This window comes from Perca flavescens, chromosome 4 (genome assembly GCF_004354835.1).
Source record: "Perca flavescens isolate YP-PL-M2 chromosome 4, PFLA_1.0, whole genome shotgun sequence".
NCBI lineage: Eukaryota > Metazoa > Chordata > Actinopteri > Perciformes > Percidae > Perca > Perca flavescens.
In genome coordinates this window covers 32168800-32184918 of record NC_041334.1, presented here as the reverse complement: position 1 = coordinate 32184918, position 16119 = coordinate 32168800, and the positions used below count along the sequence as shown (strand labels likewise).

At 38.7% G+C, this 16119-nt stretch overlaps 1 protein-coding gene across 1 annotated transcript; it reads right to left on the bottom strand.

The window, feature by feature from the left end:
• Positions 1-9153: 9153 nt before the first annotated feature.
• Positions 9154-15393, bottom strand: slc2a9l1 (solute carrier family 2 member 9, like 1). The gene is made up of 11 exons (XM_028574724.1): positions 15316-15393; positions 14565-14725; positions 14365-14489; positions 14159-14288; positions 13631-13779; positions 12999-13186; positions 12787-12897; positions 11307-11408; positions 10053-10128; positions 9831-9958; positions 9154-9333 (listed from the first exon to the last, which is right to left on the bottom strand). Exons 2-11 carry the CDS (start codon positions 14651-14653, stop codon positions 9154-9156), a joined length of 1278 nt encoding a protein of 425 aa, XP_028430525.1. The 5' UTR covers positions 14654-14725; positions 15316-15393.
• Between the last annotated feature and the right edge of the window lie 726 nt (positions 15394-16119).

Sequence of the window (16119 nt, the reverse complement as noted above, 5' to 3'; positions counted from 1 at the left end):
GCCACGCTGAGAGAAAATAACAATTAATTTCCAGTGTTTGCTCAGTCTGACACGTGGCACGGTGAAAGGTTGGCAGGTTTGGGTTAATCCGCAGCACCAACGGCCCAAAGGGCACCTCGCCATAATGAAGAATGGCATGCTGGGTACCTCGATTTTGTGCTGCCAGAGGGATCTGTCTGGTTCATGATATCAGCCCGCTTCACCCCTCCTCTCTGTGACTCATTAACAAGCTCAGGTCCCAGGAGGGGCCCCATCTGTGTGCCACCTGTACCAAATCACCACCGATAGCAACATTTAATGCAGGACACCCTTCACATTTGTTCCAATGTTTCCCTCGCGCATTCCACCTAAATGTCTATTCCCTTACTGCCTTTTCTTCTTTCTCTTTCTACCTCCCCCATCCCCCTCCCCCCCTCCTCTCTCTGTCCGTCTGTTTTGCAGAGATGATGGATGGACCAATTAGTCCTTCAGCTGTAAATGAGGCAGAGAAGGTCTGTGATGTTGACTTCACAGTGACACATTTTTCCAAGACTATCCAAGACCAACAAATTACACTGTGAGCTATATAAAGGCAAATAGGCCTTTTTGTCGTATAACATTTGCAGTTGTAGCCATAATAGATTACAAGTATCTGTCAGCAGCTCCAGCAGGTGTAATGGTTATTTAGTGAAAGTTTATTCAATATTTTAGGATGAGCACATTCTCAGTGGCTTTAAAAAAAAAGGTGTTAAAGTTTAAACCTCAAGACTTTTATTATGTTAAACCCCATTTGATGCATTTTGCGCCTCTAATTGTCTCAGCAATAGTCATTAAAGATATTTGCCTTCAGCCCTATATAGTAGTTTTCAGAGTATAGGGATAACCTTTAAACAGATTGTGGTTGGGTATTTGTCACAATTTTCGCCAATGTCCGTTTCCTTCCGCTTACTTTGTGTTGGAATTTTAAACTCTGGTGGCTCCTCAGATCTCTGCACGGTAAATTGAGACAGCTAGCTAGACTATCTGTCCAATCTGAGTTTTCTCTCGCACGACAAAAACAACTTTTGAACGTACACTTGCAACCAAAACAAGTTCCTTCCCGAGGCTATTGTGCAGCGGCTCCATGCAGAGCTTAGCACCGCCAATGACGATTGTTATTGGTTTAAAGAAATGCCAATAAACCACAGCATGTTTTTCTCCTATTCCGGTATGCTGTGTGTACAAGCCAGACCATCCTCCGCAGCGTGTGGAGGATGGTCTGGCAATGTGAGAATAGTCACAATTCACCTATTTGAAGAACAAGATAAAGAGACCACCCGTGATGTTTATTTTTAACTAACCAGAAACGAAAAGAGAGTAAAGCAAATTAAACCAACGTGAACAATAGGGTTGTAGTGGAAGTTTCCTTTGCAGCAGGGGGAAGAGTTTTCAGAGTTTAGTAAATTGAAACAAATAAGACAGACTGAGACTAAAACCAAGTTGGGTTTTTGTATTTTATTAAAAAAGATATATTTGAAAATATGGAGCAGCATGATTTCACAAAAGGCCGCAGCCCAGTGTGGAGTCAGTTTCTCCAATGAGTGAACAGAAAGACTAGGCTTATATGCATCTTCAGAGTGACAGCACACACGCACTTGGCTTATTATGACGCTACAATTTTGACAGGCAATCTGATACACATGAAGACAATCAGAGAAATGCAAGAGACATCTTGGAGTCATCTCACCTCCTCCTCCCTGTATGACTTTCACCCCCCAGTTACTTCTTAACTGGCATGGGAAAACATGAGATAGTTTTGGGGTGACCTTGTACCTTTATCGGTTCAGGCAAACAGAGCTCACAAAATGTTCCAGACTGGATGTCTCACAAAGTTAGAATCAAAATCTACATGTGGAAAATGAGATAAACTCTTTCATTTGTGAGAGAAGTAAAGTATGAATTAAACATAAAAATATAAGGAATTGTGCTTAAATGTAATTTTCCCATTACATTCCACCCTTTTGATTACAACCTAATCACAATACACAAATTACTTTAATGATTACATATATTTTTTGCAAATAGCGTCTTCCATGTCCATGTCTTCTATTGTCAGATGTTGCTAGCACTTGACAAATTGTTGGAAACAATCTTTACCATTGTTTCGGGTGTGTGTGTGTGTGTGTGTGTGTGTGTATGTGTTTCTGTGTGTGTGTAGTCCCCTTCTTGGCTGTTTTGAGCCTCTGTAAGAAGGAGCATTTAAACACACTGCTTTTCAAAGTTTGATCTATGTCATCATTGATTCAAAAATATTGTTACGTTGGGGTTAGTCAATTAAACAAGGTTCATACAGATAGTTATAGTAAACATTTTCTGTTACCACCAATATTCCATTAAAAATATGTACTTAAGGTACAAAAAAACCCAGCAATATCGAAAAGTCCTCACATTTTTTGAAACTGGAAACGATCAAAGCAGTTTTTCTGTCAATCAATTAATTGATTTAGCAACTAATCATTTCAGTTGGACTTGTAGGCCTATATATTGGTCGGGCAGTTTGATGACAATAAAACATTATATTTCATAAACATGTTTTGTGTACAAAAATCCTAATTCTTTATAACCCAAATATGTCAGATTACAAATAGCATCTGTAAGCATTTGACAAAATTCTGATACTAACTTTTTTGTCTTTGAAATCCAAATTAGTTATTAGTTATTCCTAAAAATGACATAATTTGTCTTTGAAATCAAAAACCAACTGTTTGTTTATCACCTATATGACATAAGAAAGATTTTATTTAGCCCCCAGTGGGGAAATTCCCTCAGATAAAAGCAAGAAGTAGGTCAAATATAATTGACTTCCGATTGAAAGTAAAAAGTTAAATTCAACTCCTATACAATCCATCAATAGGAGACCTATTATCCTAATTCAAAAGTACTTTTAGCTCTCTGGTACCAGCAGGAACTGGCCTGAAAGGCAACTTCTTGTTTTTTCTAAACTTTTAGGCATTTGAGTCAATTCAAGGTTTTTATGTTGGTGTGCTGAAAGCTCAGAGACACAAGGCCTTGTGGCAGACTCCTCCTCGCTGGACACGCCTGCTGTAACCTGAGCCAGTCTCTCATAGACTGTCATAAACCTTTTCATTTAGATATTTAGTCTTAATCATATCTCCAAGTTGTTGATACATTTAATCATCATGGTTTCAAACCCCATCTCAGCACTCACACAAAAATAGTTTACAGATGTTTTATGTCAGACTTTACCTAAAGCCAAAGTTATTTCTATCAAATTTTAATCAATCCAATTCAGATTCGAACAATGAAACGTACTTTAAACATTTCCTGACACATCAACTGAATACTTATCTTAAAAGTAAAAATAAGTACTTCTAATTATCTTCTCCTAATAATGCTTGTATTTTCAGAATGTGAGTCTGTGTGCTACTTAACTTCACAATGCGTCAGATGTGTCAGAGCAGAACAGTCTCTCGCCCCCCCACTCCTTCTCTCAGTCCGTCTACAGTTTTTACCGGTCCTACAGCTGGAGAGGGAGTGAGATGGACGCGACTGACACAAATGAGGCGCCGTGTGGCACAAAACAGAACTCCCAACAAGCATTATTTGTTCTTTTATTAATATTATCACTTGGAAAAGTGTCTACTTATTTTAATGAATATCAATAATTATAAAACCGCATTTCTTTCACTCATGCTGGTTTAACTCTATAAAATCCATACAAATTGTGCTAAAAAGGAAACACTGCTTTTGTAATTGTTCTCTTTTAGATTACTTTAAGGGTTGTGTTTCAGTAAATAGTGAAAGTCAATCAAAACAAAACTAAATTTTCTTTAGAATAGTTTTTAAACTTAAAAAATTATGTGAACACCCCATTCATTAAACACCTTATTTATTATTGCTACTATATCCCTTCTATTTGAGGCATGACAAGCTCTTGACTCAAAAAAACGCAGCACATATAAATCTGTTCAGTGGTTTAGCCATTAACACTGTCCTGTGTTAGCAAAACCTGAATAAAAGCAACACAAAATTCAATAAATAATTTCTTTTAAAAGAAAACCATTCACCAAAGTGTTTTCAATGTCAACATCAATTAATTTAGTTTTAACCTATTTGTGATAAAGCAAATCAAAATACAAACAAAGTCTTTAGTGCAGTTTTACTGAAAAAAAAAAAACTCACTAGAGTACAATATTAAATTAACTGTTTTTAGGCTGAAATTTATTTATTTTTTTTATTTTATTTAACCTTTATTTAACCAGGAAGAAACTCATTGAGATTAAAAATCTCTTTTTCAAGAGTGTCCTGGCCAAATCTCATATCAACCTGTATTGGTTTCAATATAACCAATAAACTAAGACGAATTAAACAAAAATATGTTGTTTATTTTCTTTTTATCTTTAGTTTGCAACCCAAAGTTATACTAACCGTTGTCTGGTAGTTCTAAAAATCATTATGAATTAAAGTTTTTAGGCCTATAGAACAAACCTAAGTACTTCTGATTGACCTCTATTTATCCAATTTGTTACCTGATATGGGAAACATATCACATTCTTATAATTCATGACAAACTATATCAAAATAATTGCTGAACTCTACATGCACAACTCCTGTTTTTCTCTTATCGCTGGGTGTGTGTGTTGCTATGGCCTTGCTGCTCTGTAAGATTAGTCTACAGTGAGGGTTAACCAATCACCTCACTGAGTGTCTCTGCTGCTCTCATTGTGGTTGTTAACATGTCATCAGGAATTTGTGCCTTTTGCACTGAGACATAATATACATAATATGTTACCAGTTGGTCCTCACACTGCGGTGTGTCTGGTGGGTGTCTTCTTTACCCAAGTCCAATGTGTGGAGGTGCTGTAAACAAAATCTCAAAAAGGGTGACAGGTCAAGTCGCTTGCGCGTGCACATTCTATACCTCAGTACAATAAGCAGAGCTTTTGTCAAATGTAGGAATTCTCCATTTTGGAATTATTTCAGTAAGTAGGGCTTTGGCTCCTACACTAGCTGACAGTAGTCTTGATCCAGAAAGAAATCATTTGTGAACCAATGTTGCTTCACCATTGTGAAACAACTGTTTTTCCCTCAATTTTATTTCCATCATCCTAATCATACTTTTTACACCTGGTTTTAACCCATGTGTCAACTTTGCAAAATTTAGGAAAGAAAAAGCTGGATAGCTTTCTGTTAGGAAGAATGAGCTCTACTGCTTGTACTGAGAGATGAGATGGCAGAGGTCCAAATCGGATAGCATCAGAAACACCTACAACAGAGATGCCCACACGGTTAGGCCACTGCTAGAGTTTCTGGAAGAAGAACTTAACCTAAAAAAAAAATGAAATCGGGGTTAGTGAGAGGTGTGTCAGAGAGGTCAGGTCATGGTACCACCTGTAGCTCTGCAACACCATTGTTTCTCTCTGTCAACTGGTGTGTGGAGAAGAAAATCAGGGTTAAGAACAGTGCATCTGTTAGAGGGTAGTGAACAAAAACCAAATGTAACCAAACCCAAACAAATAGTGGAGGCCAATGTAGAGAGAAAAGCCCCTTTCAGACATGGAATTTGAAACACTGGGATTTATCTAAATAAAAATAAAAAATTAACTAAATGGTCATTTAGGCTGAAAATCAGGCAACCTCATGTGTAAACTATGGGTATTGTTAATGTTCTATTATGATGATCCCCCAACAAAATTGCCATGACTCCATGGTAGCCATGTCTATAGTCTAAACACAACAAATACGTTAACAGCTCTATGAAATGCTTTTTACATATAACTTCAAGAAAGTTGTCATTGGCAGGGACACAAACTGATATCGTCCTTTACTGACTCGCATCCCTGTGACCTGCTAATTCCCCTGACATCCTCTTCCCCAAAGTAGATAATCTTCAGACACAATGGACAATTTAATCAGGTGGAATTTTTGGCCATTCTGTGCAGAAACTGGCATTGTTTCTTTTAATAATCATATTCACATGGCTTACACAGAGCAGCATGTGTAGGCCTATTCACTGGAGAAATCAGCACAGTTATTGCATGTCCAGAAATCATCCAAGTAGACCGATGTACAAACTTGAGACTTAATAAACAGTGACTCATTGAATCTAATACACCCAAATGTGTTCACTCCTCTCTGATTTGCAGCGCTGCTAGTGAGCTCAGTGTTGCCAGGTGGAGAGACAGAAGAAGAATGGCCCTCATTTCACCTTTTCTTTGCTACGCATGCGTTAACCACTGGAGGAGGTTAGGTTTTTCTTTCGGAGTCTCAGTGAAAGATATAAAAGAGCCAAAGATACCATTAGGCTTTAGGTCTAAGAATGGTGCTTTAAAGTATGACCCAGAGCAGTCTTCTGACGTTAGACTCTTTTGTGTTTCCTCATTAGATAGAACATTTAAAAATAATATAAAGTTAATATAAAGAGGTGTTGAGTGTCTTTTGCACTGGACTCAAAGTTACTGCTCTTGAACTCTACTAAATCATATGTATGCAAAAGCACAATTCACCTATATAATGGCTAAAAGAGGAAATGTCAAAGTTGAATCAGACTGCTTAATTAATAATAATAATAATAATAATAAATACATAAAGGAGGATATAAAATGTAAAATCACTAGACGGATTCTGTCACAATGTGATGGAAAGACAGCAGAGTTAATATTCTGTAACTGAAGTAGGGTACAAAATGTAAGTTAAACATGCTTAATGTTAAAATATAAATGAAAGGACTAACAGTTAGTGGAATTATTTACGTGGACTTCTGTCAGCTTCGTTCACCACCGGCTATAAATAACATAAAAGCAACTAAGACATTTGTGAGTTTCAATGAATTCGGCCCGGTTGCTATGGGTTACAGTTATTGTTTTGTGTTAGTGTGGATGTGCATGCGAAGGCTTCATCTCAGCAGAAGATCAACGTCGCCATCTGTTGATGTAACGGAGCAATAACAGGTGTAAACTAAAGCCACTGAGACCCAGACACACATGGTAACACTATACTTTGCTGAATTGTTATTCAGCGTGTTTCTCAAAAATGTTAATTACACATCCATGTGATTGTCTTGGATATGCTTCAAATTGGACCAACATCCATTTTTAATTCTCTGCTTATCATTTTGCCATTATTTTTGCATTTTGCAACCAATATAAACACAAATTGGATACAGGGACTATCCAGGTCTGAAAGAGTAAACCGCTCACAAGGGTTTCTCCAATTAATCCTCCAGTTAATCCTCCTCCAGTGTTAACAAGGCACAGCAGGACATCAGTACAGGACGATCAGCCAAGCCAACACACTGTCAATCACAGCTCCCATCTTCAAAGTGCTGAACTGTGGACAGAGTGTTTGGCAGTTAATGAAGCCCCTGTGGCTGCTAGCATATGTGTGTGTGTGTGTGTGTGTGTGTGTGTGTGTGTGTGTGTGTGTGTGTGTGTGTGTGTGTGTGTGTGTGTGTGTGTGTGTGTGTGTGTGTGTGTGTGTGTGTGTATCATAATATCCTGGGATTAGAGGAGGACTCACAGGCCAGGACAGGAGAATTCACACTAATGATGGAGGAAAGACTAATGACTGGATAGAAACATGTCCAGAGGAAGAAGAGGTCCAGTAGGCAATTCTGCTTCTACTGTTCTGTAGAAAATGCTGACACAGTGTGGTGCATTCACATAATGTACTGTATACTTAAGCAAACAACATGGAACACAATACCTGATGTTCTTAAAAGAGGAAAAAGAGCAACAACATGTAAAAGACTTCAGTCTGTCCAAGTCAGATTAGTCAATTTAACAGTTAGGTTACACAGACACTGTCTACTTTAAAGTGAGACCTAAACTCTTGCTAGGATAAATATATCACATTCTTCCTCTTACAAATGAAATGTTGAATTCATGACCAATAAAATGTACAGTTGCCTAATTTAATACAATGGTTTGACCACTATCTTATGCTTAGCTTAGCTTAATTACTGTGTACCTCCACTTGTGCTGCTGTTACAATACAAATGCTAAACAGTAGGCCTGGTAGTTTAGCATTATCCTATAACTGTCACCTGTAGCCGGAGTAGTCCCTGTTGACCAAAAGTTGCATTGTCTCACTTTAAGAACATGGTATGAGAGTAAAAGAAACCAATTCAGTGGGATTGTGATGGTGATTTACATCGATTTACAAGAATGGTGTTGTACAATGTTGTCGGACTTTGTGGGAGAGTTTCCATTAATTTCATTCCCTGCAGTGGTCAAAGAACAGACAGTAGAGCCCCAAAGGACCAAAGGGAACAGTGAATGATTTATTGCTGGAGAGCAGGAAGCAAGGAAACTGCTGACCTCTTAGTGACAAACATATTGCAGCGGCAGGTGCAGTTTTATCAGGTGTGGGTGACCTACGCGACAGCACAGTTGCAGTGATCTAGAGCTGGTTTCTTTCTTTTTGCAAGTTTAAATAAGAATTACATAAATATCAATGAGTTAACTCAGCTTGAGGTGCGCAGAAAAGTAGAAATATCAAAAATATGTACTTTTTCATCAGTACTGTTACAATTGTATGATGAGCCACAGACAGTGAGTATACCCACACTGTCAAAATGGACAATGACAGGGAATAAAACATCATGGATGTAATTTAGCTCCAGTGTTCTTCCATTGTACTGTTTTTCCCCTGTATAATATACAGTGTTTATTGACGGATGTTATTGCAATTGATACTTTACAAAGCATATATTGTCCTTAAAGGTCCAATGTGTAGGAATTTCTCCCATCTAGCGTTGAGATCATATATCGCAATCAACTCTCAGGAAGCTACGATACCCCTTAGCAGGAAGCTACGATACCCATTGGCAGCATTAGCAGCACCTGTGAGTTTATCGTGTGACAGCGAAAACGCGAAATGCGGAGCAGTATGTCCTGTATGTCTCTTACCGGCTAACGTATTTCAAGATGGCGTGTGAATATGGAGTGTCTACCCCATTTCATGCAAACGCTAATGTAAAATTTCAATCCTAGGAATACTTGGAATTGATGGTGGTGGTAAATATTCATGAAAAAGGACAAGTTTGTGAACGGGCAACACAGATTTTGATAATGAACATCTAAACACGTTACACACTGGACCTTTAAGGTCACACAGAGTCATTCATTATTCCTCTGTCTGTTTGAAACAACAGTCTACTGTATCTGGACTGCATCATAACTTGGTCTCCACTCTCTTTTCCTCTAAGAAGGATTTCCCACAGACAGTGATGGCTTTAAATTCCTCTGAGATCTCCAGCAGGGTTTTCCCTTTAGTCTCAGGCAGGATGAAGAAGGTGTAAAGACTAGCCAGCAGGCACATACAGGCGAACAGCACAAAGCAGTATGAGGCATTCTGGAAAAGAGAAGAAATACAGTGTAAAGCATCAGAATGAGCTTCATGTTCTAATGTGCTGAGATGTTTTTTGTCTTTCGATACAATGTGACACATATCAAGTTTTTGGTTCTACTACACACTAAAAGATTAATTTAAGGTCCCATGGCATGAACATTTCACTTTATGAGTTTTTTTAGCATTAATATGCATTCCCCCAGCCTTCCTATGGTCTCCAAGTGGCTAGAAATGGTGATAGGTGTAAACCGAGCCCTGGGTATCCTGGTCTGCCTTTGAGAAAATGAAAGCTCAGATGGGCCGATCTGGAATCTTCTCTTTATGAGGTCATAAGGAGCAAGGTTACCTCCCCTTTCTCTGCTTTGCCCGCCCAGAGAATTTGGCCCACCCATGAGAGAGAGAGACATCATGGCTTTCAAAGAGCAAAGTGGCAGTTGGTCAAGGCCACACCCCCACTCTCCACCTTCTGTGTTGCTCATTTTCATGTTTGTTGTACTCACAATAAGGAATGGAAAGACCAGGCCCACCACAGCGTAAAACAACCAGCGCTGGGTCCCAATGAGGACAAACGCTGCCAGTCGATTGGACTGGATGAAGATCTCGCTGTAGACAGTATGTGTGGCTCCCCCTGGGTGAACCAGAGACGATACAGGTGATTCAGTTAATTATCTGTGCATGCAAACAACATTTTTATGTGAGCCAAATTGCTGTAAGACACAAACCAGGTCCTCCGCTAAAGAAGATGGTGGAGAGGATGATCAAACTAGCTGAAATGTATGGAACCCAGTAGCTGGAATCCTGCATGAAGACAATTTTGTATATGTGAATATGAATACAGTCTGCTACAGAAAAAGAGCACTTTAGAGCAATATTTAATTGCTCTCTTTGTACACAACAGCAATCAAAGCTAATAGACATAGTTCATTTCTTTTTCACAGCTCACATTTCATACATTTGTTTTGTATGGAAAAGTGTCGGTTTCAACTTAGTTTGCAGTATATTTTCACTTTTACTTAAATGGAATTTAAAAATAAAAACATTTTCCACTTACCCTTTGTAGGGTTAAGGCATGTAAATAGTTTTACCTGCAGAACTTTTAAAGGCATTTTTGAGATTTAAAAATAATAAAATAGAGGTAAACTGGAATTTAATTTGTAGTAATTATAGGGACTATTTGTTTGGTAGAAAGTAGGGCGGGCCCTGACAAGCAACACTGTTCTGCTGATCTACCTCATGTATATTTTCTTATTGTCTTACGATTAAATAATTGTTATTAATATTTGACCATTGCACTGAACTGCCTTGCACTGTATTTATTTATATTCAAATCTTAAATCTCAGACTATACTGATATTGCAATATTCCTTCCCTCTCTTCAATTGTTATGGTATATATTTTGTAAAGTTCCAAATTCTATTGTATTGTTATACTGTATACTTAACAGTATTTTTTATATATTTCTCACTGTCCTGTTTTTTTTTTTTTTTTTTTTTTTTTAGAGAGAGCAAAGATTAACCAGAGTCAAATTCCTTGTTTATTTGTGCAAACCTGGCCAATAAAGCTGATTCTGATTCTGAAGTAGTTCCAGTGAAAACACACTAAAGTCTGTGGTGTCCTGCGTCTATTATTTAGAACCAGGACATGGATGCTGGGAGATCTTTCGCTGGGAGATATACAACACACCATGCAGTGTGTATAGAAATATTTATTGCAAACAGACCTAAGTATGTATGATGAGGTAACCAAGACAGTGGTGTCTCATTTCATAGGGGTATGTTTTCACCCTAACCCCTTGTTTTGAGGGACAAGGGCTAGGGGTAAGACGAAGGGGTAGGGGTAAGGGGAAGGGGGAAGCTGAGAAATGAGATTCAGCCTTAGGGTAAGAAAACGTTGTAATTTGGGTTAAATGACCCTTTAAAGTACGTTGCATATCTTCTAACTAATACTGTTTCAGTATTCAAAGGTAACAGCTGTACCTTTAGGTTGAGCGTGATAGTGACCAACACCCAGCAAGCAGACATGAAACCATAACCCCCCCAGATCAACGGCCTCCTCCCTGTGTGCTCAATCAGCAGCCCCTGAGAGAGGGAAAGGTACAAAAATTAGAAATTAATAGAAATATGTCAATAATTGTTATCTTGGGCAAAATGCCTCTGTCTGTCAAAAGATACAACAACACAAGTGGGGGTTTGCACAAGTGTTAGTTATCCCAGCTGACCCCCCCAAATCATTGATGTGCCTTAGACCATTTGCTCTGCTGCTCCATGCTAACACTCCCCAACAGAGCTATTTTTAATTTAATTTAATTTATTTTTGATCCCCATTAGTTGTTACCGTAGTAACAACTATTCTTCCTGTGGTCCACACAAAAGATAAAACAAAACAAGACAATCAATGTTTACATTAATACTTTTATACATATTATAAATACAATAAATACAATATAATTAATATAATAATATTATTATTTATAATAATTATATATAATAATATAATAAATAATAATAAGTAATGGACACATTGCACCAGTGTACACCAGTGTCCATACTTTACAACATTAATCCACACATTCACAAAGCTCATATTATGCTCCTTTTCAGATTCATAATTGTATTTAGAGGTTATATCAGAATAGGTTTACATGGTTTCTTTTAAAAAAAAACACCATATTTTTGTCGTACTGCACATTGCTGCAGCTCCTCTTTTCACCCTGTGTGTTGAGCTCTCTGTTTTAGCTACAGAGTGAGGCATCTGACTTCTGTTCCATCTTTGTTGGGAGTCGCACATGCCCAGTACCTAGGTAAGAACTACTAGCCAGTCAGAAGCAGAGTAGGGCGGGCACTGACAAGCAAGCTAGTGTGATCCAAAAAAAACCCCGCGGTCACTACCTGATGTTAGTCGAGTGCAGTTGTGAGTTGCGCATGTTCAGATTTAAACGGTTTATGGCATAACGCCAAGGGATCCGGATCCGGCAAACGATCTTAGCTATCTATGATTGTTTGATTGCTAACGTTAGCTCAAAACGCCATTCAAGTCACAGCCTTTGTTGTGTTTGATTGCTAATTTGTAGCCAGCAGTGAACAAACTTCGTTATGTAGGTACATTTTTATTGTATTGACATTACAGAAGTCTCTCGTTAGCAGGTTCTTGTAGGCTACTTTAGCCTCTAGCGAGGATTTGCTGCAATGGTCAAGACTAATTATTTTGATTTTTTTACCATACCTCAGTGTGTTTCTGGTTTCTGGGTGTACCCGGTAGTAGTGGCAGCGGCCGTTCAAACCAGTGCTAGCAGTGGCTGAACTTAACAACCAAACAGTTTCCAAACAGTTTCACACAGATTCTCAATGACAGCTCAGGAAGTAAAGTAGAAAAAAAATGCAACATTTCTGTGCGAAATCAAGAGTGTGGAAAGAGAAGTGGAAAGAAAGAGCTCAGGTGACTGAGGTAGTTACTCACACAGAAGATGTAGGTGATCATTTCAGATATTCCAATACCAAGAGTAACATAGCGAATCTTGTCTCTCGGTACACCTGCCTCCAGGAAGATGTCAAAAGAGAAGATACTGATCTGGGAAAGAGAGAACAGTTTACTAGATTTTGCGAGGCTATAATCTTCATTGTTTGACGCTTAAATTAGCATGAAATAAGGTATTTAAGTTCCATCCTCACTGCAGTTATGCCCGACAGCTGGTTGCAGCAGTAGATGATGGACATGGTGAGAAGCTGCCATCGGACAGTCCTGTCCCTCAGCAGCTGCAGAGGACTTTTTGGTGGGGCTGCCTCAATGGCCGCCTGCTCAGCCAACATCTCGTCCATCTCCTGTTTGTAGTCACCTTGGCCCCAAAGACTCTGGAGAGCTGGGATAAGAAAGACCAGAGACGCAAACAACTGAGAAATGTGCTCCTATGCTCACATTCAAGACATATACAATACATATATTATGTGTTTGTATAGGTGTTTGTAATGCAGAATGATATCAAATATGAATGTCTTTGAGAAGAGAACAGTCTGCCAAAGGCTCTATGATCTAAAATGTGTTGGTAAACCACAACCTACAGTACATTGTCACGTGTGCCACAATTTAACATTTTGAAAACTTGATATCAATTTCATTGTCCCTCAGATGTCTTTCAAAAACAACCAAGCTCTTACTTAAGTACAGTAAATGGGTTTTTGTGGCCAATTAGATCATCTTCAGATAATTCTTAGGGAATTGCAGTTGTTTTATTGTGTGTTTAATACTCAAACTGTCAAAGGTTGTTACAGTCGGGTACTGCATGAATATGGGGAAATATACCAACCTTTTTTGCAAGCCTTATCATCACCTTTCTCTATGAATAAGTATCTGGGAGCCTCAGGGAGAAAAGGCAACACTATAATCTGAACCACTGAAAAAAATGCAGGGACACAGAGTACGATGTTCCACAGCTCTTCACGACCAAGTATCTCACTGAAAGAACAAAAGGAAGTGTCGTGTTCCAGCTTAGTTTAAATGGGTTTTTTTGTAGACAATTGCATCTGTATTTACACTCCCTAATATTGTGTTGAAGCTATTTTTGCACAATGGTCAAAGCGTGAAAAAGCTTCTCTAACTTCTCTGTCTCTCTTTCTCTAAATCTCTTCTTTCTTTCTTTTTTTCTTTCTTTCTTTCTTTCTTTCTTTTCTTTTTTTTTTATTAAAAATAAATAGGAGACTATGGCTTTTGCATGGATTCTCCTTATTAGGTGTCACTAATATTTTGTACATTCAGTGTCCATTGATGTCTCTTATCCTCTAAAACAATCGAAACTACTGTTGCCCTACCATACGTATTGACAGTAAGTGCATACCTCAGTCCAAAAATCTGTCCAAACAGTTTACCAAGTGACACAAAGGTTGCTGAGGTCAGAGTCACAGTCCCTCTTATCTTTCTGGGTGAAATCTCTCCCAGGTACATTAAATGGATGCTGCCTCCCAAACCTGCAGGTCACGAGAGGATGTTAATCAGGCAGGTACAAACATGACGTGTTGTGTAGAATATGTCCTGGTGGCTTACCTGACGTGTAGCCATACAGCATCCTTGCCACGATAATCATTTCATATGATTTGGCACCTTTACTTGTCAGCATGATCGCTGCTGCAACAATGGCAATAAAGCTGTTGCAGATCATCACCTTTTTTCTGATAAAGGAACACATCACTTAAAGTAGTTTTAGGCTACAGGACTGAATGCTGCATTAGGTCTCTCTTACTCACCTTCCCAGCATGCCGGAGACCAATTTGACACTGACAGCACCAAAGAGTCCCCCGGCAGCATACATGGAAACAATAAGGGACCAAATCATTGTGATCGTCTGAGGAGATGGGGTCTCTTCATATCTGTCGTACCAGCTGCTGTTGATGAAGCGCCGGATGTACTGCAGTGAAAGTTAGGAACGAAAAAGGACATTTCGGTCAGGACCACTTTGTCAATAAATAGATTTTATTCACCTGCAATTTGTATTTGGCGGGTATGGCTCTGTTTTGGGGCCTCCCCACTCTTCCATGTGCATACATGGAGAGCCTTAAGCAGGGAGAGCAGCAATGGCAGGGTCCCCTTAGGGTACAGAACAGAGCTGCATCGATCAGACATGACATTGATTAAGTCACACAACATGAATATAAATTTAAAAGGAGGAGCTGGGGTGGAGGTGGGTTGCAAGCACTAGCAGAGATGCAGCGACGTAGGCTGTTTAAATAGAGCACTCTATTTAAAGGAGGGAATCAGCTCAGCCATCAGCTGGTGTGCTGGCTTAGACTGTCAGCTATGAGCCGAGATAATAGCCAAGCTTGAAAAGAAAAAAAAATGCTCCTTTCACTTTTCACATTTAAACACATACTCTCAAAGCATCCGCCAGTAACTGGAGGTGAAAATTTGGTGTGGGGGTTTGAAGAGAGACAGAGAGAGAGAGTGAATAAAGCAACAAACAACAGCATGAAAAGAAATGCTGCAAGCAATGTATCTCACCGGTGAGGGAGAGCTCAATCCAGTACTGTGGTAGCCAATTTGAAAGGTTCCTCCAATTCCCAAAATAATAATGAGGAACAGAGCATTACCACGGGTCTACAAAGCAGAGGGAATCAGTAGTGATTAGACACAGATAGGTTTAACAGAAGTCATTTTAACCTCTTTGATTTGTATACTGAAACTGTATGGTCTTCTTTTCGTGTGACTTCAGATACTAGACTCTTTTCAAGTTGTGCAAAAGGCAGTGGTGGATGAAGTATTCTTGTACATACTTTACTTAAGTAAAAGTACCAATACCACACTGTGAAAATACTCCACTACAAGTACAAATCCTGTATTCAAGCTATTATATGTGATGTTTTTGGATTATTATTATTATTGCTATTGGCATTTTACTGCTGTGGATTTTTAAATGAATAACAACTGTTGAGCAGTTTAATCTGCAGCAATGTATCATATTCTATAAGATCGTCATATGTTTGCAGGGCTGTCCTGATAGAACCATGTATCTCATGAGCTCGGAAAAACAGCCCTGTTTTCAGCTTTGTGACGATGCATTTTCCAGCTGATTCAAGAGGATTTTTAAATACAATTACACCTACATACAATTAATCCGTTGGTTTATCAGATACATTAAAAACTTTTTGGGGGGTTTCTTTTCACTGGACAGAAAGGGTATGAAAAATTGTAATCTGAGAAGTAACTGCTAACTAAAGCCGCCAGACAAATGTAGTGGAGTAATTTGTCTCTGAGATGTAGTGGAATGGAAGTATAGACCATTTCTTTCTTTGCAAATTAAAAACA